This window comes from Natrix helvetica (assembly GCF_964273705.1).
Source record: "Natrix helvetica genome assembly, chromosome: 5".
NCBI lineage: Eukaryota > Metazoa > Chordata > Lepidosauria > Squamata > Natricidae > Natrix > Natrix helvetica.
Window position 1 is genome coordinate 116,557,145 of NC_138551.1, and position 25,354 is coordinate 116,582,498.

The 25,354-nt window shown below is 46.1% G+C and overlaps 1 protein-coding gene across 1 annotated transcript; it reads left to right on the forward strand.

Annotated features, from left to right (window-relative positions):
• LOC309393478 (vomeronasal type-2 receptor 26-like) lies at nt 1-22,690 on the forward strand (the record flags this gene model as incomplete). Its single annotated transcript, XM_081955751.1, has 6 exons — nt 1-227; nt 668-956; nt 3,388-4,182; nt 19,875-20,087; nt 20,665-20,791; nt 21,780-22,690. The coding sequence occupies 6 exons, from the start codon at nt 1-3 to the stop codon at nt 22,688-22,690; spliced, it is 2,562 nt and encodes an 853-aa protein (XP_081811877.1).
• Between the last annotated feature and the right edge of the window lie 2,664 nt (nt 22,691-25,354).

Below are 25,354 nucleotides of genomic sequence, written 5' to 3' on the forward strand. Positions count from 1 at the left end.
ATGGACCTCCTGCTTCTGCTTCTGATGCTGCTTTTATCCCATCTAGTCTCTGGGAAGCTGAGAATGAAATGCCCGCAGAGTTTGGAGCACCAGGATGGAAAACAACCACAGAGCTTTTACAGCCCAGGAGACCATCTCATCGGTATAGTCATCAGTGGAGAGGAAAAATTGCATATAAAGTTGCTTTTCAATGTGGCGCCTTCTCTTCAGTTTGTTTTCCGTGATCCGTAAGTGATTCAGGGTGATAGAGTTGCACCCCCTCCATTCTAACAATCTCCATCTTTTCTGTTTTTTATTTTTCATTTATTCCTACATTGGGGGATATGTCTAATTTCCTGAATGATTTTGATTTCCATGGCTCTCTCTTTTGTCTGATTTTGTGAAAGAGACTCCAAAAGGGGTCTGAAAAAAAGCTGAAAGGGCTGCAGATTATTTTCCTCTCTCAATTCAATCCTTAATTCATCACTTGAATAATGAATTTTATTTAAAGTATGGGTGGAATCAGTTGTAGTTTCCGTATCTCAGCCAATTTCCATATTTGTGTAACTGATCATTGTTTTTGGATCAATGTTGGCTTAAGGCTTAGTAGGCTTGTGAAGGATTATATATATTATATATGACAAAAGTATTTGTTGTTGCTGTTAATTATAACTTTTTTTTACAATAGGAGTTATGATGATTTTTTATATAGCTTAGGATTCATTTTCAACATTCAAACGGTCAACAAGAATTCCCAGTTCCTGCACAATCTCACACTTGGTTATAACCTCCATGACAACCGTTTGAGCACTTTCCGCACTTCAGATGCATTGCTGGACATTCTCTCCACTGGAGAAGCCAATGTCCCCAACTACAGCTGTGGAAAGAAGGAGAACCTTCTGGCTCTTATTGATGGAGCTAGAAGGGAGATCTCCATCCAGATGTCAACTTTAGGAGACACCTACAAACTCCCACAGGTCTGTGTGTGTTTTTCTCCATCTGGTAAAGTGAGGGGTGGGTGATGGTGGGTGAGCAATAGATGCAATCATGTCTTCTCCATGGAATTCAAGAGCTGCTTTTCTCCATATTAACAAAAATGACCATATTTTACCCCATTATGTTCATGTTGAGATTAATCATAAAAGGTCTGAAATGCAGGCAATTCATTCCCCGGAGAAGACATTCTACCAACTCTTTAACTGATCAAAATATATCCCTGATTGTTGGGGCCTCTATTGGCATCTTCATTTCCACATATAAATAATATCCAGTCGGATTGAAGTTGGCAAAAGTAGCATTTTATCTATCTATAAAGTGGAATAAAAAGGATTCTAGCAATTATAGACCAAATAGACTAGCAGATATTGTGGCTGAAATGTATGCCTGGATCCTCTTAGTTAAACTTGAGAAAAATGCATTCCTTGCAGAAGAATCAGAAGGTTTTAGGTAGTGAACAGCTGTATAGATTTTATAATAAATATTGCATGTTAATAATCTAATATTAGTAACAAATTTGTCTTGCAATATCTCATCTATATCAGCGAAGTAAAACACGGTTTGCTGGCTTTCTAGATGTTAGTGCATTTGTCATAATTAACAGAGACATATCATGTAGGAAATTGATTGTCCTCAAAATGGAGCTCAGCCTGTTGGCCCAGATCCAAGCTCTTTCTCCAGGTCCTTGTTTGAGAGGGAGGTTGGGGCTCAATGGAGCAATGAGAAGAAGGATTGATACTTATCAAGGAGGAAGGGAAGGATGCCTATTTGAACCCTTGTTATTCAGTCCAGATATTGACAACTTACTTCAACCAATAAAAGATACATAAACAGATCATAAGTAAACATTATTTCATTCTTTGATAAAAATGGCTAAATTAGTGGACCAGTGAAATGCAGTGCACATAGTATACAGTACTTGGATTTTACAAAGGCTTTGACAAAGTAAGCTACCATCTATTTCTTGGTAAGCTAAAAATATGTGGGATAGACAGCATTATCCCGAGATGGACTCAGCCTCAATGGAACTACATCTGCATGGAGGGAAACAAGCAGTGGGGGACCCCAAGGTTCCATTTTAGGCCCAGTACTCTTCACCATCTTCATGAACTCATCACATTTACAGATGACACTAAACTGGCAGGAATAGCCAATACCCCAGAAGATAGGCTCAAGATCCAGATGGATCTAGATAGACTTGAACCCTGGGCTTATCTAACAAAAGGAAATTCAATGTAGAGAAAAGTAAAGTCTTACACTGAGGCTAGAAAAACCAAATGTACAGGTACAGATTAGGTGAAACTGGCTCAATAGCAGTAACTGTGAGAGGGATCTTGGAATCTTAGTGGACAATCTCTCAAATATGAGCCAACAATGTGTGGTAGCAGCCAAAAAAAGCCATTGGAATCCTAGGCTGCATCAACAGAAGGATAGAATCCAAATCACGTGAAGTATTGGTGCCGCTTTATAATGTCATGGAAAAACCACCCTTGGAGTAGTGCATGGATGGAGAAACTTTTCAGCACCAAGTGCTCTTGTCAGGGACGCAATCTGGAAGAGGAATTGCCCAGTGTACATGCCAGTGCGTACTTGTGCACCAGGCAGCTCCTCTTCTGGTTTCTGGCATGCGCCCACATGACAATCAGCTGGCTGGTGTGCATGTGCTCACGGAAACTGGAAGCCAGCTCTTCCAGTTCCTGGCACTACTGTGCGCACAAAGGCCAGATGATCGTTACATGCACATGTGCACAAGAAACCCAGAAGAGCAACGTGCAAGGCCGCACGTGCCAGGTGACATGGCTTTGCGTTCCACTTAGTCCGAGCTAAGAAGCTGAAGCAGAGGGTGCCATTTTCCCCTCCTGAGGCCTCCGTACATCCCGTTTGTGGCCTCCCTGGCCCCCAGAAGCACTCTGCCGGCCAAAAATTTTGGTCTTACTTTGCCAATTCAGTCCGTGAGGCTTGCGAAGGTAAGGCCTGCACTCAGCTGGTGGATGGGGGCCAGCAGGTGGGCGGGGTGATTTGGGAGGGGCAGCCTCGTGGTCCCACCGAGGTTGGAAATGGGGCACGGAAAGTGCAGTGTTTTTCCCCCCATTTTGGCCCTGGAAAGCCTCCTGCACCAACCTGGAAGCCAAAAAGCCCCTTTAAGGCTAAAGGAAGCCTCCAACTGAGCAAGGAAGCACGGGTGTGTGTATGTGTCCACTGGAGTTTCCTATGCAATGCAAGCGCCCCACACTGCATATTCACACATCTCTGGCCCTTGGCATAGGCCTGACAACCAGCTGGCCAGCAGGAAGTGCACCCGCATGTGGATGCTAGTGGAGCTGGGCTGGGGTTGCTGGTGTGCCGGGAGAGAGGGCTCTGTGTGCCATAGGTTCCCCATCATGGCTCTAATCCTTTCAATTGCTTTTTCAGATCAATTATGTAAGCGCTTCAGAGGCTCTGAGTGATAAAAGCAAATTCCCCTTTTTCCACCAGATGAATCCTAAAGAAGGAATTCAGTACCCAGCAATTGTCCAGCTGCTCCTCCACTTCAGATGGACCCTGATTGGCCTCTTTGCTTCAGACACAGAGAATGGAGAGACTTTCATGAGGATTTTTACTCCTGTGCTTGTCCAGAGTGGAATTTGTGTGGTTATATCACAACTGTTCTCAAAGACTGGACATACAGTATATCTCAGGGATTCCCTCTCTAAGTGGACACAAGTCAACGTCTTTGTTCACTTCATGGAATTTGATTCCATTTGGGACAGAATTCTTCCTTTCCATTTAACACTTCTGCGTTTGCCAGGACCCATTGAAGGGAAAATCTGGGTCCTCTCAAATTTTGAAGGGTATGAAATAAACAATCGCAGACTTTTCAAATACATCCATAGTATTTGGAACTTTGGTTTTCTGGCAAATGAAAGGCCAAAAGATTCTGCATTTAAACCCTATTACTTTGTGGAAAAAAAGTTTCAAGACTATTATTTCCACTGTTCTCTTTCAAAGAATGTCTTTTCTGTCAAAGGCCGCAGAAGATGCACCCAGAAAGCTCCATTGGAGGCACAAAGGAAATGGAACAGAAGAGGGATCCAAAATGGCTATCAACATTACAGTCTCATGAAGACTCTGGTCCAGGCCTTGAATGCCGCATATTCCTCCAGATCGAGGAGGGGAAGGAAGGAGGGAGAAAATATGTTGGGGTCTCCAAGGCTGCAGCCATGGCAGGTAAGGGGGTCCCGATATGGATCCATTAATCTTAGATCCTTTGGAGAAGGAATCCAGAGGAGAAGGAGGGGAACTATCTCAACAGGTTTGGCCAATTTAATTACTCAGGGAATTAATGGTTCCAAAGAGTAGATACCATGGCATTTTTATATTTAGCACTGCTAATTGGAAAATGCTGTGTTCTTTTTAAAATAAATTCCTGTGTTTGTAGGTTTGTGATTAGCCTGGTAGAATTCCACCTTTCTTCCGTCCCCATTGCAGGTGGGTCTGTGTGCAGCTGGAGAGGCAGCTAAGCCCCCCTATTCTCCTCCCATGAAAGGGAGCCTGGCGTGGATCTGGATGCTTTATTGGGAGAAGAGGGCAGGTGAAACTGAGGAGATGCAAAGAGTGGAAATCAAATAGAAAGACGAGATAGGCAGAATTAAATAACAGCCAGCAAAGAAGCAGCTGGAACCGCTCCAGCGATGCTCCGTGTGAGGGACGGAGGCCGTCTCCGGATGACCAGGGGTCTCGGTCACAACAGCTGCTTCCGTCTTCTCCAAAGGCTGACAGAAAATGGAGTCTGGCTTCAGACCTTATAGTTAGGCTTATCTGCCCCCGGGCACTAGGTGGGGCTAGAGCAACAACAGCACAACAGTTACATGTTGTGGCATGACAACCTTTATAAATTAGGAGCAGACCCTGAGACCATCTAGCCCAACCCCCTCCTCTCTGCAGGAATCCCAGTTCAAGCTTCTCTGACTGATGGCTGCTCAGTCTTTGCTCTCAGATGATCCATGAAGAGGAGACTGAACTTCTCTGCTTTACTGGCTCAGCTCTAAAACAGCTCATCCTTTTATCATATTTTTTTCCTCTCATTCAGCTAAAATCTCCTCTCTTGTAACTGAATTCACTTTTTCCATGTCTGACACTCTGGAATAAGAGTGAGCAGATCTTTTTTTTTTAATTGAAAAAGTTTTATACAAAGAAATTTTCCCCCTTTTACCCCCCCCAACATATAATGTAGATCACATATAAATACTGTACCCCCTCCCCTCCCCCCGTCTTTCTCATTCAAATATTGTACCCCCTCACCTCCCAACAATCATAATATAAGTTTCTCTTAAAGTAACAATAGCCCATTAACCCCATCTTCTAGATTAATTAAACATATATAAATCATAATATAGGTTTCTCTTAAAGTAACAATATCTCATTAATTAATTAATTATACATATATATTTCCCCACCCTCCACCCTAACCCTCCCCCACCTCCCAATCAAACCCACCCCCCTGACTTCCGCTATACACCACTCTAACAATTCCAAGCATCCCATATATTATTTACTCTGATCATCTGTCAATCTAAACATTCTTACCTAAAGGCTACATAGTACTTCCTAGTCTGATGTTTATTCTGTATGTAATCAATCCATTTTACCCATTCCTGTGTATAATTCTCCTGCTTCTGACCTTTTAAGAAAGCTGAAATTTTTGTCAGTGGAGGACCTGGTAGACGCATGGAATAGTGCGACTACCGGGGCCCTAGACCGGGTGGCGCCTTTGCGGCCTCTCCTGCGGCGACGAACCACCCTGGCCCCTTGGTTTACCGAGGAGCTAAGGGTGATGAAACGCCACAAGAGACGCCTAGAGAGTCATTGGAGATCCTCCCGTTCCGAATTTGACCGAGCACAGGCACGAGCCTATTTGAGGACGTACCTTGTGGCATTAAGAGCGGCCAAACGTCAACATTGCGCCGCTCTTATTGCGTCCGCAGATAACCGCCCTGCCGCCCTGTTTCGGATGACTCGCTCCCTCTTGTTTGAGAGACCGCGGGAAGCCCCTTTACAGGGCAGAGCAGAGGAGTTTGGGAAATATCTACAGGACAAAGTCGCTCAAATCCGGATGGGATGGGCCCCTTTCAGTGGTCCAGTTGAGACGCCCGAGGCGAGTCTTGAGGGACCGCCCTGGGAGGAGTTTGACTCGGTTGCCATCGAGGATTTGGACAGGTTGCGTGGACGTCTGCGACCTACCACATGTTTATTGGACCCGTGTCCCTCCTGGCTTGTACTGGCATCCTGGGAGGTTACGCGCGACTGGCTCCTGGGCCTAGTGAACGCTTCGTTGGGTGAGGTGTTTCTGCCGGCCGCCTTGAAAGAGGCGGTTGTGAGGCCCCTGCTCAAGAAGCCTTCCCTGGACCCAACGGATCTAGTCAATTATCGTCCAGTCTCCAACCTTCCTTTTTTAGCGAAGGTTGTAGAGAGTGTGGTGGCACAACAGTTCCCATGTCACCTGGAGGAGAATGATTATCTAGACCCGCGCCAGTCCGGCTTCCGACCCGGGCACAGCATGGAGACGGCCTTGGTCGCGTTGGTTGATGATCTCTGGAGGGCCAGAGATAGGGGTTGTTCCTCTATCCTGGTCCTATTAGATCTCTCGGCGGCGTTCGATACCATCGACCATGGTATCCTGTTGCACCGGCTAGAGGGGCTGGGAGTCAGGGGCACCGTTTTACGGTGGTTTGGCTCCTACCTCTCTGGCCGGACGCAACGTGTGTTGGCAGGGGAGCAGAGATCGACCCGGAGCCCCCTCACATGTGTGGTGCCACAGGGGTCGGTGCTCTCGCCTCTCCTGTTCAACACATACATGAAACCGCTGGGCGAGATCATCCGTGGTTTTGGGGTGGGATATCATCTGTATGCTGATGATACTCAGCTATACATTTCCACCCCGAACCACCCCAACGAGGCCGTTGAAATGATGTCCCGGTGTTTGGAGGCCGTACGGGTCTGGATGGATGGCAACCGACTAAAACTCAACCCTTCCAAGACGGAGTGGCTGTGGCTTCCGGCCTCCCGGTTCAACCAGTTGCTTCCATCTCTGGCCATTGGGGGCGAGCAACTGGCCCCCATGGAACGGGTGCACAATTTGGGCGTCCTCCTGGATGCCCGGCTGTCCATGGATGACCATGTAACAGCCGTGGCAAGGGGGGCGTTCCATCAGGTTCGCCTGATGTGCCAATTGCGCCCCATATTGGACCGGGATGCCCTACGCACAGTCACCCATGCGCTAGTGACGTCTCGCCTGGACTACTGCAATGCTCTCTACATGGGGCTTCCCCTGAGATGCACTCGGAGACTGCAGTTGGTCCAGAATGCGGCCACGCGGGTGATTATGGGGAGGACTAGATACTCCCCTGTAACACCTCTCCTGCGCGAGCTGCACTGGCTTCCTGTAGTCTACCGAGTGCGTTTCAAGGTTTTGATTATGATCTTTAAAGCGCTTCATGGCACAGGACCTAGTTACATGCAGGATCGCATCCTGCCCCATACATCCCTACGACCAATCCGCTCACACAGAGAGGGACTTCTTCGGGTGCCGTCCGCTAAACAGTGTCGGGGGGCGACACCCAGGAGCAGAGCCTTCTCTGTGATGGGCCCAGCCCTGTGGAATGACCTCCCCCGTGACATCAGGATTATTTCCGATCTCCGCTCCTTCCGTGTACAGCTGAAGACCCACCTCTTTCAATTATCTGGCCTGGCTCAACTGTAAATTTTTTCTTATTCCTCCTGACAGTCCTTTTAAATTTTTTAAATTTTTAAATTGTGTTATTACTAATGGGGTATTTTAATGGTGATTTTTAACTATCTAAATGTGATGTAATTTGTTACCTCCTCCGTGCATGTATGTCTTTGTATATGTGTATGTCTATGTGTTTGTACATATGTTTTATGTTTTATATGTTTTATTGTACGCCGCCCCGAGTCCTGTCTGGAAAGGGAGCGGCTAATAAATTCAAATTTATTATTATTATTATTATTATTAAGATATTCAATCATTTCCAATTGTAAAGTTTTATAGTACATTGTAGTCAAACCATCAGTCCCTGGAGCCTTGGCTAGTTTAAGTTGGTTTATAGCTAAAATAATCTCATCAGCAGTTATCAGACGTTCCAAATTTGCCTTTTGAAGCACGGATATTTTAGTAACCCTTTTTCCTTCCAAAAAGTTATATACTGACTTGTTCTGTATATTGTCCTGTACATATAACTTAGCATAATAGTCCACAAATGATTTTTTAATCAAGTCTTGTTGATATACCGTTTTCCCTCCATACTCGATTCTATCAATAATTCTGTCATTTGTGTTCTTTCTCAAGGTATAAGCCAACCACCTACCAGGTTTGTTAGCATTAGCAAAGGTGTTATGTTTGGCAAATTGTAAGTTGGTTGCTGTTTGTTCTGATATAAGCATTTGAAATTGATCTTTCAACAGCTTTATCGCCATCTGAAGTGCCTGATCTTTTGGGCTTACTATAAGTAACTGTTCCTTCTTTTTTATTTCATCTTCCAGTTCCATTCTCCTTTTCTGTCTGTTTTGTTTATGTTTAAAATTCATATGTATCAGGACCCCGCGCATATAAGCTTTACTTGCATCCCAAATTGTTTCAATGGGAGTACCCTTATTCATATTAAAACTAAAAAATTCCTTCATGTGTTTTTTAAGTTCATCAACATTTTTTTCATATCTAAATAAATTTTCGTTTACACTCCAAGACCTTCTTGGCCTCTTCCCTAACTCAATTTCTAACCACACCGGGCTATGGTCAGTAAGTGTCCTGGAGAGTATCTTGGTTTTCTTAGCTTTAGGAAGTAAATCCGGTGTTAGCAAAAAAAAGTCAATCCTTGAAAAGGATTTATGTCTATCTGAGTAGAAAGAAAAGTCCATCTCATTTGGATGTTGTATCCTCCAAACATCATTTAGTTTCAAGTCGTCTTGTAAATTAAAAAAAACCTTTGGTAATTTGGTAGTAAATTTAGTCATTGTTCTCTTATCTATCCTTGGAGAAATCACTCCGTTCCAATCTCCCATAATTAAAATACTCTTAAAATTCCAATCCAAAATTTTTAAATGAAGCATCTTATAAAAGCTTTCTTGTTGTTGATTAGGTGCATATATTCCTACCACCAAAATAGGACCAAAATCTGTATCAAGTTCAATTGCTATATATCTATCACTGTCATCCGCCTCTATAACTTTAATTGAAAATCTTTTATTTATATATATCACCACTCCATTTTTCTTTACCAAATTAGAGGCAGCATAAGATGTTCCCAATTTTGAATTCACTAAATACTTCTGGTCTTGCAACCTAATATGAGTCTCTTGAAGGCAAACAACATCATTATTAAATTGCTTCAAATAATAAAATATTTTTTCCTTTTTTGTGGAGAATTCAATCCATTCACATTCCAAGATAATAATTTAAACATTTTTTGGCCTGATCTGAAGCGTTGAGAGCATTTTCTGAAGATCTCTCTCCAAAAGACTAATCTTCGGCCCTGCTCCTCCCATGGCTCCAATTTGCTTCTTAACTTCCTTCTTGGCACATTGTACCTGGGACTTCCCCTGCTTCTGAGATTCTTGCATTTGTCTAGTCGTAGATCTAGTAACACATTGTTCCACTGGCTTAAGTAATGGCATTTCAATGAGGGTCTTGGACGGTTCCTCCAAGAAAGAACTTAAAAGAAATCCAGAAGGGTCCGCTTGTGATCCACCTACAGCACCCTGAGCTTCCTTCTCTTTTTGCGTCTGCTTTATTTGTTCTTCTGTCTCTTTCTCAAACAGCCTCTGCTCTAAGACATCCAAATATGCTGGTGTTGGTGTAGATGTACGTGGGGGTGTTGCACTTGCCTTCAGTATTCCATAATAAAAGTCTCTTGCTTTGTCTATAGCCGTGATGGCGAACCTATGGCACACGTGCCACAAGTGGCACGTGGAGCCATTTGTCAGGGCACGTGAGACGCTACCCTGTCAGCTGGCCAGCGGGCATGCGCGCGCTGGCCAGCTGAGTTCACCTTTTTAAAAGCTATTTTTCGCCTTCCCCAGGCTTCAGAGGCTTTATAGGAGCCTGGGGAGGGTGAAAAGAGCCTCCCCGCCCCCCTGGAGGCTTCAGGGATCGTCCCTGAAGCCTTCGGAACGCTTAAAACCACCCTCCAAGCAAACCGGAAGTGACTTTCGGGTTGCTCAGAGGGTTGTTTCAAGCGTTCCGAAGGCTTCAGGGACCGTCCGAGGCTTCCCTGATGCCTTCGGAGTGCTTAAAACGACCCTCCGAGCAACCCGGAAGTCACTTCCGGTTTGCTCGGAGGGTGGTTTTAAGCATTCCGAAGGCTTCAGGGACCGTCCGAGGCTTCCCTGATGCCTTCGGAGGCTTAAAACGACCCTCCAAGCAACCCGGAAGTCACTTCCGGTTTGCTCGGAGGGTGGTTTTAAGCACTCCGAAGGCTTCAGGGAAGCCTCTGGACAGTCCCTGAAGCCTCCGGAGGGCCTCCGGGGAGTCGGGGGAGGCTCTTTTCGCCCTCCCCAGGCTCCTATAAAGCCCCTGGAGCATGGGGAGGGCAAAAAAAACATGTAAAAATGGGGGGGGTCGCGCATTTTGCGTGCATGCGCACTGGGGGGGTCGCGCATTGCATTATGGGTGCGGCACGCCCACACTCGACCCCCCTGCGCTCCCCCCACTTGTGGCACGCGAGCCAAAAAATGTTCGCCATCACTGGTCTATAGTATTCAAACGGTACCTCACCCCTTCATATCTGAATATAACACCCATTGGAGCATCCCACCTATATTGTGTCTCTCTTTCCTTCAGCTCCGCTACCAAAAATCCAAAATCCCTTCTGAACTTTAACATCGCTGGTGGTAGCTCCTTGAAAACACCAATCATGTTCCCGTCTATTTGAAGAGAAGAGTAAAAAGACTTCTGCAAGATGTCATTTCTAAAATTTCTCTCAGTAAAGTATATCACAACATCTCTTGGTAATTGCCTTTGTAATGCTATATGTGAATTTACTCTGTAAATTTTATCAATCTTAGCAGAAATCTCACGGGGATCATCCACTTTTAATAATGTGGCCAAAGCATCGGCACAAACTTTTCTTAAGTCCTCTCTAGGGTTTTCTCTTAAACCCCTCAATCTGATATTGTACTCCATAGATCTAAATTGTATCATAATAATCTCATTATCCATCCTTTGCATATTCCCCTCCATTTCCACAAATTTCAGATCCGTTTCTTTCATTTTGATTTCCAAATCCAAAACCAGTTGTTCCACCTTACTATCCACCTTAAGAACAACTTCTGACAGCCCCGTGGCTATAGCTTGCATGTTTTTATCAAGCTGGTCACACCTTTTTATGGTGTCCTGGACCATTTGTTTAACCTCTTTAATTTCTTTACCTATAAAGTCCTTCAAATCCTGGAGGTTTATTGTAGCGCCTGGGGGAGCCGCCCCTTGTTCCGTTGCCATTCTTAACAAAAAAGAAGAAAACACTTCTTCCCAACTTTCTCACAAAATGCTCTTCCAAGTAGATCAGGTTATATGAACTAGCTTTAGAGTTGTTAATAGTTATTTGTACGGATCGAGCCTGTAGAAAAAGGAGGAGGAGCTTCCGGGGGCAATGGCGGACCTTCCCAGAGCTCCGTGAACGATGGGGCTCCCTGGCAGGGATAGCGGGCGTTTTCGGCCCCCGCCTGTTACTCTGGGGGTCTAGAATTGTTAAGTGGCAACCCTGGCTTTCGTTGAGAACAGCTTGGTCCCGGGGGGACCAGACAGCCAGGTGGACGGGAGATGGAGGACGGTGGCTAAGAGGCGAGAACGCACCCAGAGGCAGGGCCGCAGCAGCGGAATAACGGTAAGAACGGTGGAGGAGGTCTGCGTGGCTGCCAGGGCCACGGGACAGTGGAGGAGCGGAGGAGCGATTCCGTGAGGAGAGCGAGTCGGTGAGAAGAACGATGTGGGAGGAGAACGGTAGGAGCTACATCTTGATGTTTGGGGGCGGCGTTCGGGCCCGACCGGTGGTGGTGACGGCGGCGGCAGCGGCGTAGATGGCGCTGGAACATCGAGCGCCATATTTTTCTTCTATTTCTCTGGCGTGGTGAGCTGCCTGGTTAGGAGGCCGGTGGGGTCGGAGAGGAGCCGCGGGACCGAAGAAGGAAGCCAGGGAGGTCGCCGGAGGCTATGGGCGACCTCCAGAAGATCAACAGGCCGGGAAACTGGCCTTGGCACTTCGCCTACCCCCCCCCGCCCCCCCCGCCCCCACTGAGTTGCGATTTCTGTATACCTTAAGAACTTAAGAACTGCCTCTGGGCCTCGATGGTGGATTGTAGACTATTGTGGATTGGCAATGTTTGCTTCCTCTCTCCTCTCACTTGCCTTTTAAGTACTCTACTTTTCTATTTACATCTATTTACATCTTGGACCTGCTACAAAGAAAACCCTGCCATAGCCATAGTCATGGACTGATCAACATCTTAATTTATTCAAGGTCTGACATTCTACGACTGCGAGGGTCCCCCCTCTCGCAGGCTTGCCCCCCTGCCCTGGTGAGGGCCCACCTCGATGAAGGGTTCATTAACCCAGAGAGGTGGAGGAAGCGGGGGATTAGGGTTTTTTTAGCAAAATGTTTTTTAAAGGTTTTAAGGGGTTCCAGGGAGGGGGGGAGGGTTATTCAGCCTTGGGATGTGGATACAGCCAGGTCAACAGGTGGGGTCAGGATGGAGGGGAGCGGAGTGGGGGAGGTGGGTGAAAACAGCATTCCTACAAGGGGAATTCCAATAGCGACGGTCGTAGGGAGGGGCGGGCGCGAGGACACTAGAAGAACGTATAGTTGGTTGGGAGACCGGGGCCGCTGGACACGCCCAGTCGCTTGTACCAACCCCCGCCGTCTAGGTGGACAGGATCGGCAGAGCCTGGGCCTTAGGCTGATGTTATGTAATGCGAGGTCCGTGGTTAACAAGGCCCCCCTCATCAGTGACTTGATCACAGAGGGGGAGCCGGACCTCGCAGGAATAACGGAAACCTGGTTGGGCCCGGAGGGGGGGTTGCCCTTCGGGGAAATGTGCCCTCCAGGTTACCGTGTATTCCACCAGCCACGGGCCCAGGGTAGGGGCGGTGGGGTAGCGATAATTATCCGGGAAGATTTGGCACCGAGAGAATTCACTGTGTCGCAGATATCTGGGTGTGAGTCTCTAGGCGTGAAATGGGGCCCAGGGAGACAGTTGGGCCTGTTGATAGTATACCTGGCTCCCCGCCATACATCAACGGCCCTGCCCGGACTCCTCGAGCGGATCGCGGAGATGGCGGTTGAAACCCCCAAGCTATTAGTGATGGGGGATTTCAATCTGCCGTCGACGGGAGAAGCATCCGAGGTAGCCCGGGAATTCATGGCTTCCATGACAGCCATGGATCTGACTCAAGTAGTTCGGGACCCCACACACGAGAGAGGCCACACACTGGATCTTGTGTTTGTCTCCGACCAGTGGACGAGTGATCTGGGAAGTGGGAATTTAGTCATCACGCCCCTGTCATGGTCAGATCACTCACTTCTCCAGCTGGACTTCCCTGGCGCTACTCCCCGCCGCGGGGAGGCGGAACCTGATTGTCCCAGATGGTTCCGCCCCAGGCGTCTGATGGAACCAGTTAGGTTCCAGGCGGAGCTTGGGCCACCCCCTGCAGACCTGTCCCGCTCCCGGGCAGAGGACCTGGTAGCCGCGTGGAACAATGCGGCCGCCGGTGCCTTGGACCGGGTTGCGCCTTTGCGGCCTCTCCGATGGCAACGATCGACCCGGGCCCCCTGGTTCAACGGGGAGCTAAGGGTGATGAAACGCCACAGGAGACGCCTAGAGAGCAAGTGGAGATCCTCCCGCTCCAAATCCGACTGAACACAGGTAAGAGCCTACTTAAGGACCTATCTTGTGGCAATAAGAGTGGCCAAACGTCGGTATTGTGCCAACCTTATAGCGTCCGCAGAGAACTGCCCTGCTGCCCTGTTTCAGGTGACCCGCTCCCTTCTGTCACAGGGGCAGCGGGATCCCCCATTGCAGGGCAGGGCAGAGGAATTTGGGGAATACCTGCAGGATAAAATTGATCAGATCCGGAGGGGATGGACTCACTCCAGTGCTCCAGGGGGGGCGTCCGAGGCTAGTCTTGAGAGACCACGCTGGGAGGAGTTTGACCCTGTTGTCACCGAAGATTTGGACAGGTTGCGCGGGCGACTGCGAGCCACCACATGTTTACTGGACCCGTGTCCCTCCTGGCTTGTACTGGCTTCCTGGGAGGGTTCACGAGGCTGGCTACTGGGACTGGTGAACTCTTCGTTGAGTGAGGGCCTTTTACCAGCCACCTTGAAAGAGGCGGTGGTGAGACCCCTGCTCAAGAAGCCTTCTCTGGACCCAAAGGAGCTAGCAAATTATCGTCCTGTCTCCAACCTTCCTTTTTTAGCGAAGGTTGTTGAGAGTGTGGTGGCTCAGCAGTTCCCGCGTCACCTGGAGGAATCTGATTATCTAGACCCGCGCCAGTCCGGCTTCCGACCCGGCCACAGCACGGAGACGGCCTTGGTCGCGTTGGTGGATGATCTCTGGAGGGCAAAGGATTGGGGTTGCTCCTCTATCTTTGTCCTATTAGACCTCTCGGCTGCTTTCGATACCATCGACCATGGTATCCTATTGCACTGTCTGGAGGGGTTGGGGGTAGGAGGCACCGTGTTGCGGTGGTTCCGCTCCTACCTCTCTGGCCGGACGCAATGCGTGTTGGCAGGGGAGCAGAGGTCAACCCCGAGGCCCCTTACTTGTGGGGTCCCACAGGGGTCGGTCCTCTCACCTCTCCTGTTCAACACATATATGAAGCCGCTGGGCGAGATCATCCGTGGTTTTGGGGTGGGATACCATCTGTACGCTGATGACACTCAGCTGTATATTTCCACCCCAAACCACCCCAACGAGGCCGTCGAAGTGATGTCCCGGTGTCTGGAAGCCATACGGGTCTGGATGGGTGACAACAGGCTCAAGCTCAACCCCTCCAAGACAGAGTGGCTGTGGCTCCCGGCTTCCCGGTTCAACCAGCACATTCCATCGCTGGCCATCGGGGATGAGCAATTAGCCCCGGTGGAACGGGCGCGCAATTTGGGCGTCCTCCTAGATGCCCGGCTGGCTATGGAAGATCATGTGGCAGCCGTGGCGAGGGGGGCGTTCCACCAGGTGCGCCAATTGCGACCCCTTTTGGACCGGGAGGCCTTGCGCACAGTCACTCACGCGCTGGTGATGTCTCGCCTGGACTACTGTAATGCTCTCTACATGGGGCTCCCCTTGAGGTGCACCCGGAGACTGCAGTTGGTCCAGAATGCAGCCGCGTGGGTAATTATGGGGAGATCGAGGTTCTCCCATATAACACCTCTCCTGCGCGAGCTGCACTGGCTTCCTGTGGTCTACCGTGTGCACTTCAAGGTGTTAGTCACCATCTTCAAAGCGCTCCATGGCACAGGGCCTAGTTATCTGCGGGATCGTGTCCTGCCCCATACATCCCTGTGACCCATTCGCTCACATAGAGAGGGACTCCTCCGGGTGCCGTCCTCCAGAAAGTGTCAGAGGGCGGTGCCCAGGAGTAGGGCCTTCTCTGTGGTGGGCCCTACCCTTTGGAATGACCTCCCCCCAGACATTAGGACAACAACTGACCTCCGTTCCTTCTGTATGAAACTGAAGACCCACCTGTTTCGACTAGCCGGCCTGGCATAAATCTACAGCTTCTCCACCTCTTGGGCATTTTTTAACTGTTAATTTTAGTTTTTAAATTTTTACTGTTATTGGGGTTTTGACTTTTTAAAAGCATTGTAATTTATTTATTTATTTTTACCTCCTCTATATGATACTGTTTTGATTGTTGCTTCTGTACGTCGCCCCGAGTCCCTGTGGGGAGAGGGGGCGACTAACAAGTTCAAATAAATAAATAAATAAATAAATAATAAATTTCAGCCGTTCCACCTTTACTCCTTTTCCACCCCCAGCTGTCAGCAATCAGTTAACTTTCATTTTCTTTAGGTTTTCAGCTGTAAATTAATGCCATTTTGAATCCTTTGTTCTGAATCCTTTGTAATAAGCCCGCGCCTTTCAAGTTCCGCAATACCGTTCTTTAACAAAATTTTTCAAACTTAAAACTTAAGATACTTGCAAATGTTTCCTTCTTGGGTTGCTCAGAGTTAAAGGCTGTTCACGGCATCTTGCTCCGCTAAATCATTATTTATTTATTTTTTTAATACAAGATACAATTTCCCTGTCTATTTATTTATTACTTCTGAACATCCAAAAAACACAATTTAATCCTATGTATATATGCCATATGTGTACATACATAAAGGTATAGTGTGTGTATAGGCACACAAAAAGATACATTATCTACTATATATACTGTATGTACACACACACACAGTTCTTCTAAAACTAAACATATTCAACCTCACTTTGGAAAAACACACCCAGAGTCCACTTTCTGCCACACATTTAACTTTAACTTCTGCCCATTAGAACATTACACAGGCCTTCAGATGTTCTTCCCTAGCCTGCACGTGACTGTTAGAGGCACCAAAATAATCCAGACGATCTGCTGGAGCAGGGGATTGGACTAGATGGCCTCCAAGGTCTCTTCTGACCCTACTAGAGCAAGGGTGGACTAGAAAAAGACCTCCAAGATCCCTTCCAGCCCTTTCAAATGTTGTGCTGTTTGAAAGAGTCTTCTGAAGCCATGGTTAGTGTCCTTCTTCTCATTTTTTCTCTTTCCCTCCCTCCCTCCCTCCATGTATCTATCCATCCATCAATCCATCAGTCCAACTATATCTCATTCACTTTCTCCTCCCTCCCTCTCTTTCTTTCCCTTCCTACCTTCCATCCCTCCTTCTTTTCCTCTCCCCTTTTCTTTTTTTCCCTTTCCTTTCTTTTTTCTTTTTTTCCTTGCCTGTCCCTTCTCTCTCTCTCTTTCTCTCCTTCTCTCTCTCTCTCTCTCTCTCTCTCTCTCTCTCTCCCTTCCTTTCCTCCTTCCAAATCTAGGAGACCCACCTGAAACAAAAACTCCTTTGGATGAAACCGGCAATTACACACGCACACATGCGTGCACTCATGCACACACACACACATACAAGCACACACACTCTTCCAACCAGCTCTGTGCTTCGCCCCATTGTTTGCTTTTAGTGGTGGACCAGTCGTTGAAGTCCTTTCCAAGTGCCTGGCAGCATCGCTTGCAGCCCAGGAAAACCCGGCTAATTAACTTCCTGGGGTGCAGGCACAATGCTGGCGGTGCACCTGGATCGGTGCCTCTTCCGCGCAAGCAATCTTCTCTCTCTGGAGCAGCCAGAGGAGGGGGAACTTGTGGGGAGCTGGAAGGGCGGGCGGCTTGTTTACACCGCGCGTTGGAATGGGTGGAAAGAGGGAGAGAGAGAAGAGAGAAAGAATGAGAGAGAGAGAGAGAATGAGAGAGAGAAAGAAAGAAAGAAAAAAATGAGAGAAAGAGAGAGAGAGAAAGAGAAAGAATGAGAGAGAGAAAGAAAGAGAAAAAATGAGAGAAAGAAAGAAAGAGAAAGAATGGGAGAGGGAGAGAGAGAGAGGAATCAGAAGCTGTTCAACATTGTGGGCCACCTGGGAGGGGCGATAGAGACCCTCTCCCCATTTCCTCTGGATCTCCCTTCTTCTTCTTCCCCCCCAGTTTTCCTTTTGTTCCATTCATTCTCCCCCCCTCCCCCCCTGTACTCCTGACAGCGAGGCGCGGCTGCTTTGCCTGGGAGTTTTCTGGGCTCTTGAAGGGGCAGCGAGGGGTGGGGTTGGACTCCCCAGAACCTCTTTGGGAGAAGCGTTGCTCTGAAGCCTGCATGTTTTTTCCGATGGTCGCCCCGGCAGACCACGTTGGGGGGCGTGTGCATGGGGTGTTTCCTGAGGGGTGTTTAGCCGGAGGTGCCTCTGGCCAGGGAACAAATTGGAGCATCTCGGGCAAGCCAGGAGGGACGATTGAAATCTGTTGGCTCAGCTGGTCAAACCCCCTCCACCCCCATTGGACCTGGCTGAACTTTCCTTCCTCCCTCCGTAGCAAAGGGAAGGGTCTGGGAGCCTAATTGGAAGGGAGCTACTGCTTTTTACTTATGCACCCTTTTCTGTGTGCTAATCATAAATATTGTTTCTGGAAACTTGATATTCCTCTTATTATATTTTATTTTATTTGAAACGGTAAAATACAAGTTTTGGGAAATAAAACTATTTATTAAAATAGTTTTTAATATTAAAAGACAAAACAAAATGAGACAGATTTTTTTTAAAAAGGGTGCATTTTAACAGACAAAGACATGCATATTGTCCCCCCAGTTGAATACAAAACAGCAATAATAGTTTCTCCCCTTTGCAAAATAGGCCCACAATTATAAACTACACATGTATTTGAAATTACTTGACTTGCCATCTATCTGCTGTATATAAAAATATAGTTAACAGGAAATCCAACAATAAAGTTAAATTTCAAAACTTCAAAACTGTTATCTGCTATTGTATTCAACTCACTGAAAATTTACAGGGGCTTCTTATCTACTACAGACCACCACAATCATGACCTCTGATCCATTCAGAATCTGTCCAGGGTTAAACATCTTTGTTTGATTCTTAATAATAATACCTTTCCTTAAAATTGTAATTAGGATCTTTCCCAACAACTGCTTTCCATTCCCCAAAGTCAAAGGACCTCCTGTAAATAGAAACACGATGACTCTTAAGACTTGTTTTCCAGTTAAATATGAGAAGTTCATTCCCCAATCTCCCTCAATCTTCTTGAAAGAGCCATTTTATCAGTCATCCGTTCTGTCCACTTTGAGTCTTCAGGGTCCATGGCCTCTCCAGCCATCTCCAAGCAGCCTCCCTTCAAACCAGACTCCTCCTTCAGGGATGCCAGCAGCAAGTTAAGTTCCAGTCCATCATCCAATCCATCCTATTCAACAATTGTTGCTTGCTTCTGATTTTTGCCTTTAAGTTGATTTAAAACCATTGTTATTTTATCAAACTTTTAAAATGAAGTTTAAAATAAAGCTTGTAACTTGAAAGACTTTATATTCTTTAAATCACATCAAATTAGCTTACTCTAAGATCCTATTAATGACCATGTTAATGACAACATAGAAAAATTGATGACCAATGGTAAATTGTTATCTATCATCTTCAGGTTTCATAGGAAAGATTTTAAAAGGTTAAAAATTATTTGAGTATCAATTTGAAGACAGTTTTTATCCACTTATCATACCACCCATCCCTCAAGTTTATAATCCTATCACACAATTGTATGTGGGTCCTATATTGAAATCCAGTTCTATCACCAGAGTTCCCATCATCAATTTAGGAAGTGTAATGATATGTGAGAGTGATCCTGGCTAACTTTTCAGGTTGAGAAAAGTGTTGGTGGGAGATTTGTTCTTTCAGATTTTCCAAATTTTGTTAATGTCGCATTACAATCAAGTAGAATTAACACATCTGGAGGTATTTTCCATCAGAATAACCAGGGAGAAGATTAGCTTGACAACTTTCTTCTTGATCAACCCATGCTTTCTGGGAATCAACCTGTTGTTTTCAAAGAGTTTATGGATCATCTTTTTTTTTCTCTGTTCATTTTATTTGTCCTCTGCTCTAGAATGTTCTCCTATAATTGACCAACTGCATCAATTATATTTTCTCTATATTTTGTCAGTATATGATTGGCAAATTTTTCTCAAACTTTTTCATTCACTTATAAAGATAATGGCAGTATTTATATCGTATTTAACCATATTTGGAGATTAGATAATTGTAGAAGAAAGATTCAATGTGGGATAAGAAACAAAGTTTCCTGCTTTTCAAATTCCTGGATGTTCCCATTCTAGTTTCATCCCTTTCTGGAGAAGAATGAATTTTGGAATATTTCTCAGAGAAAACTGTACTTGGACCAAAATGGAGAGATAACAGCAGATCTGTTCATTTTGGGCTTCTTGGTTCTCCCTAAGGAGGGTGCCAGGTTTGAGACTCTGGCGTATTTTAAAAGACAGAGACTTTCTATCAAACAAGGTGCTCTTTCACAGCTGAAGTTGCTCAATAAGGTGAGATAAATTTTGGTGTCTTTTCTCTGTTTCCCAAAGCCTGAGGTCCCATTTCAAGTGGGCAAAGCCTATAGTCTCCAGGGTGGTTGGCCTTCCATGCCAGTTGGTGTCATCTAATGGAAGTCCTTTAACAGACGGGACCTAAGTGGAGGGGCTTTGCCATGTTTTATGGAAACCTTTCAAGATCTTATTGGTCAGAGGTTTGTTTCTTCATCACAGTTTTATTCTTTATTGAAAAATCTAATGGAGTAAATGTTTCCTAAATCTTTTACAGTAAACTTTATTCTTAATTTTAATATGAATATATCATCATATGTAAATCTTTTTTTCAATTACATCCCTCCAGACTTTATAAAGTCCTTTATTATAATGTTAAATCCCAAAAGGAAAAGGAAGGAACTAAATGAAGAATCTGCCAGTTGTTCTACCTCCTGCATCTGTTCAGAAGTAGTCAGAGATTTCATATTTACCTCAGTGAAGACCTGAGGCTACTTGTCTCCATCCATTTCTCCCTCCATTTTCCATGGATGGAGAGTCCTAATATCTTTTCTTTGGCATTCCTTGTTTTTCTGCTCAGTCCCTGCCTCAGTCCAAATGTGTGGAAAATTGTCATCCTGGATTTGTCAAGAGGGCTCGAGAAGGAGAGCCAGTTTGCTGCTACGACTGCATTCCTTGTCCAGAGGGGACCTTCTCCACTCAGGAAGGTGGGTCACACTTAGGAAAATGGGAGGCTTTGTGGAACTGGATCCACCCAGATGATTTCCATGAAAGTGCAAGTTAAAAGACACATTGAAGTTCACCAGGTGTTTTTTTTTACTCTTAACCTATACAATTTCGTATCTAAAAAGAAATAAATCAAAAAGACTTTGAAGGAGGGGCTGGGAAGAGATGGGAGGAAGTGATGGCAGATTGGTCAAGCTTTACTAACAGCATAGGAAATATCTCTCCTGATTTTTAGTTTGGATATGTGCTGCTAAGTTCACCTTTCTAGGAAGATCTGAGTTCTTTGAAACTTGATGAATTGTTTTAGGTCCACCTTCTGAAAGACCTTGCAATTCACTGTATATTGGATCCTCCCCTTGAGGATCACTGAGAAGGTGTCACTGGTCCATAATGGGGTGCTGTGGATAGTTATGGGGGCAACTTATTGCACAAATATTCTGCCACTCATGTAGATCAATCATCAATCAATCAATCAGAGTAGAGCTGGAAAGGACCTTGGAGGTCTTCTAGTGCTACTCCCTGCTCAAGTAGGAAACCCGATACCATTCCAGACAAGTGACTGTCCAGTCTCTTCTTAAAGACATCCAATGTTGAAGCACCCACTACTTCTGGAGGCCAGCTGTTCCACTGGTTATTTGTTGTCACTATTAAGAAATTTCTCCTGAATTCCATATAGCTTCCTGATGTTACAAGATACTATAGGTATCCTCTAAGTCCAGTATATTAATTGCCATGTGGCAGGACTCTAATTATTTGTATAAAAAGATTATATGATTCATTATTAACCTGTAATAATGTAGCTTCCTATGAATTAAATTACACATTACACCAGAAAAAATTAGCACCCTAGGACTTTCCTCAACTTCACATACCTAGCTATTTTTAAAAAAATTACATCCTTCTTATGCCATTTTTAATGAAAAATAAAAGGAACGAAATATTAAAGAAAATTTATTTTTGGTTTCTCAGATGCAGAAAAATGCACCAAGTGTCCAGATGATAAATATCCAAATGAGGCCAAAGTCCAATGTATCCCCAAAGTTATAGCCTTTCTGTCTTATAAAGAACATCTGGGCATCATCCTGGTCTCTTTTGCCCTACTCTTCTTCCTAACTACAGGCCTTGTTTTAATCATCTTCATTAAATACAGAGAAACTCCCCTTGTCAAAGCCAACAACCGGGACCTCTCCTACATCCTCCTGGTCTCCCTCCTGCTTTGCTTTTTGTCTTCTTCTCTCTTCATTGGTCAACCAAGGAAAGCCACCTGTCTTCTACGACAAACGGTTTTCAGCATCATCTTTTCAGTTGCCATTTCTTCTCTCTTGGCCAAAACCATCACGGTGGTGCTGGCTTTCCTGGCCACAAAACCAGGAAACCGGGTGAAGAGATGGTTGGGGAAGAGCTTGGCCAACTCCATCATCCTTTCTTCTTCTGCTGTCCAAATTATCATCTGCTCCATCTGGCTGGGAGTTTCTCCCCCCTTCCCTGACTCTGACCTCCACTCCCAGCTTGGAGAGATCATCCTGCAATGCAACGAAGGGGCTGTTGTCATGTTCTACATTACCCTCAGCTACATGGGCTTCCTGGCTGCCATCTGCTTCACGGTGGCTTTCTTGGCCAGGAATCTGCCTGGGGCCTTCAACGAAGCCAAGCTGATCACCTTCAGCATGCTGGTCTTCTGCAGTGTCTGGGTGACTTTTGTGCCCACCTACCTGAGCACCAAAGGGAAATACATGGTGGCTGTTCAGGTCTTCTCCATCCTGGCCTCCAGTGCTGGTCTGCTGGGCTGCATCTTCATCCCCAAGTGCTACATTATCCTTCTGAGGCCAGACCTGAATACAAAGGAGCATCTCACAGCCAGAATAAATGTAAAAACATGAGACATAACACCATAATATTGAAATAATTGTAAAATTTCCTTTTCTTTGAAAGAAGACATTAATTATTTCCACTTAAATAGTATGCAGGAGTCAAAGAAAATCATATCAACATGTTTGGAAATGCGAAATGGTTGAATGAATGTAATTCTTGTAACTCCCTTCCCTTTCAGCTCAATAAATCTTGAAAGTCATTCAGAGGCATCTTCCTTCCCCACTGACTTCGCTTGTCACAAGGTCAGAAAAGGGGATCACATGACCCAGGGACTCTGCAACCATCATAAGTACATGCCAGTTCCCAAGCATCAAGACTTTTGATCATGTGACCATGGGGATGCTGCAATGGTCATAAGAGTGGAAAATGGTCATAAATCAATTTTCTCAGTGCCATTATAACTTCCAGTGGTCAATAGAGAAACAGTTGTAAGTTAAAGACTCCTTTTACCATTGCTAGGAGTTGGTCCTGGATGATTTGGGCCTAGGGCTGCTTTGGGGCCTAAACTCCTGAGCTGCCTCTGACCTCCCACCTGGGGATGGCTGTCTGGAGCCCCCCAGCACCATAAGCCCAGGGGACTCCACTGCCCGCCCAGCCCCAGAGCCCCGGAGGTCAGGCAGGGAGTCTGGTGCAAGAACAGCAGCCCTCACTGACCCCTCCTGGTGCCCAACTGAAGAAACAGCCTCTCTCCTCTGGCCATCTGTGGGCCAAGGGCCCTGCATGCCCCCCAAGCATCCCCCCTCCCCTCCCCTCTCCTCTCCTGGAGTCTCAGCTGGTGCCAAACCCAGAAACCATCCGTGCAGAGCTCCTTGAGAAGAATCGCTCCCTCCAGTCCCAGCCAAGTCTCAGAGCAGCCGTTTCCTCCACCATGAAGTCCTGGAGGAAGGGAGCTTTATTGCAGACTGGTCTGGCATTCATCAATGGTCCAAGGACTTCAGAACCTGCCACCCAGGACTTGAGTTTGAGTCCGAGAGTCTTGACGGTGCCACAGGAACAAGATCTCTGCCACTCAGTCTCTGTAAGAGGCCCGTTTCTCAACTCTCTCCATATTTTCCTCTCTCCCCATCACTATTGGGAACTTCTGACCTGCTCAGACTCCTTTGGAGCCCTCCCCCCCTTCCCAGTTCATGGCCATGCATGTCCCGGTCTATGGCTCTCAATTCCATCACTCAGTCGGGGGGGAGGGGAGGGGAGTGTAGCGATCATGTTTAAAGTTGCTAACTGCATCACATTCTTGTTAAGCCTACACAAAGCCTGCTCAAGGTTTTGCTTCGCAACATTTCTATGCAACATTCTTCGCTTTGCAACATTTCTATGCAACAGTCTTCTGTAACATCTTTTTGTAACATGTGAACAAGCTTGCCCGGTAACACGTATACGTGACAAGTGAACAAAGCCTGCCCAGTAACAAGTGTTTTAACCAATCATGTAATAACACGCTGTGAAATAGAAACCCTTTGTATGATTTTAATAAATACCGTCTCAATCGGCCAGCCGGGGTCTTTTCACCTCACTGAGTTGGTTGGTGCGTTTCATCTCACCATGGTGTCCGTTATTCCTTGGCAGTACCAGACCCGCCTAACTTAGGCGCACCTCCGTGGAGGCCAATAGCCGAGCTCAGACACACCCTTGCGAGGGTCCCATAGCCTAACTCAGGCTCACCCCTGTGGGGGTTCTAATGCCTAGCTCCGGCTCACCCTTGCGAGGGTCCCAAAAGCAGACGAGGTCGTTGCCGCGTGGCAGCCAGCCGCGCACTCACAACTGGTGACCCCGACGGTTCGAATTGCCTTTCGGACGTCCCACGCCGAGTCCCGTGCCTACGTGTTCGGCGCCTTGATTCTCATCTTACGCACCTGGCGGGCAAGCGCTTCGTAAGTATGAGCTCCTCACTCTCAAAGTCTCATGCCTTTCATAGGCATGGACTTTCCCTTTTAATCAAGAAGCCAATAGTCTGCAGAAACTCAACGGCACCACTGTATAAGAACAAAGACTAAAATTGCCTCAAATGGAGGGAAATCTCTCCCTCGTTTGAAGAAAAAATAAAAAAGGAATTAATTGACCTTCTGTCTTAATCATGGCAAACCCTTACCAATAAACAAAAACAATTGGCTGATTTTAAAAATAACAGGAAAGTCCTGCCAGTGATATCAAAAAAGAATTTGATTTACCTTTTAAAATATATTTGGTAGATATGATTAAAGGGTGTCAGGACATAAGAATATCTTTTTATAAAACTAATTTGTTAGTAGCTGCTTTATTACAAGGCAGCAAACCTCAAGGAAAGTCTTATTTTAAAAGGGAGTGTAAAAATCCAAGGAGGGGCATGTCTGTAACATCTCGCCCTCTCTTTCATCAGAGATCAAAACCCTAGTATGGATTGTAAATTGCCTTGGAAAAAAGATACAACTCTCGCTTCCCCTTTCCTGACTTTTGCTTTTGCAATCCTCCCCCGCTGCGCATTTAATTTCCTTTGACTTACCGTTCTTTGCATCTATAACGATAGTGTGTAAAATTAATGTGGCAAAAGAAATGTAACTATAGGTGTGAATGGGTGTGTATGTAGTCAGTATTGGACGCTTGAAATGTAAGGTTTGTTGGCTGAAAAAGCAGAGCGTCTTGTGTTAAAAGAGCCTGTCGTTTTCACAAAACATTTTTTCATTTCCTCTCACCCC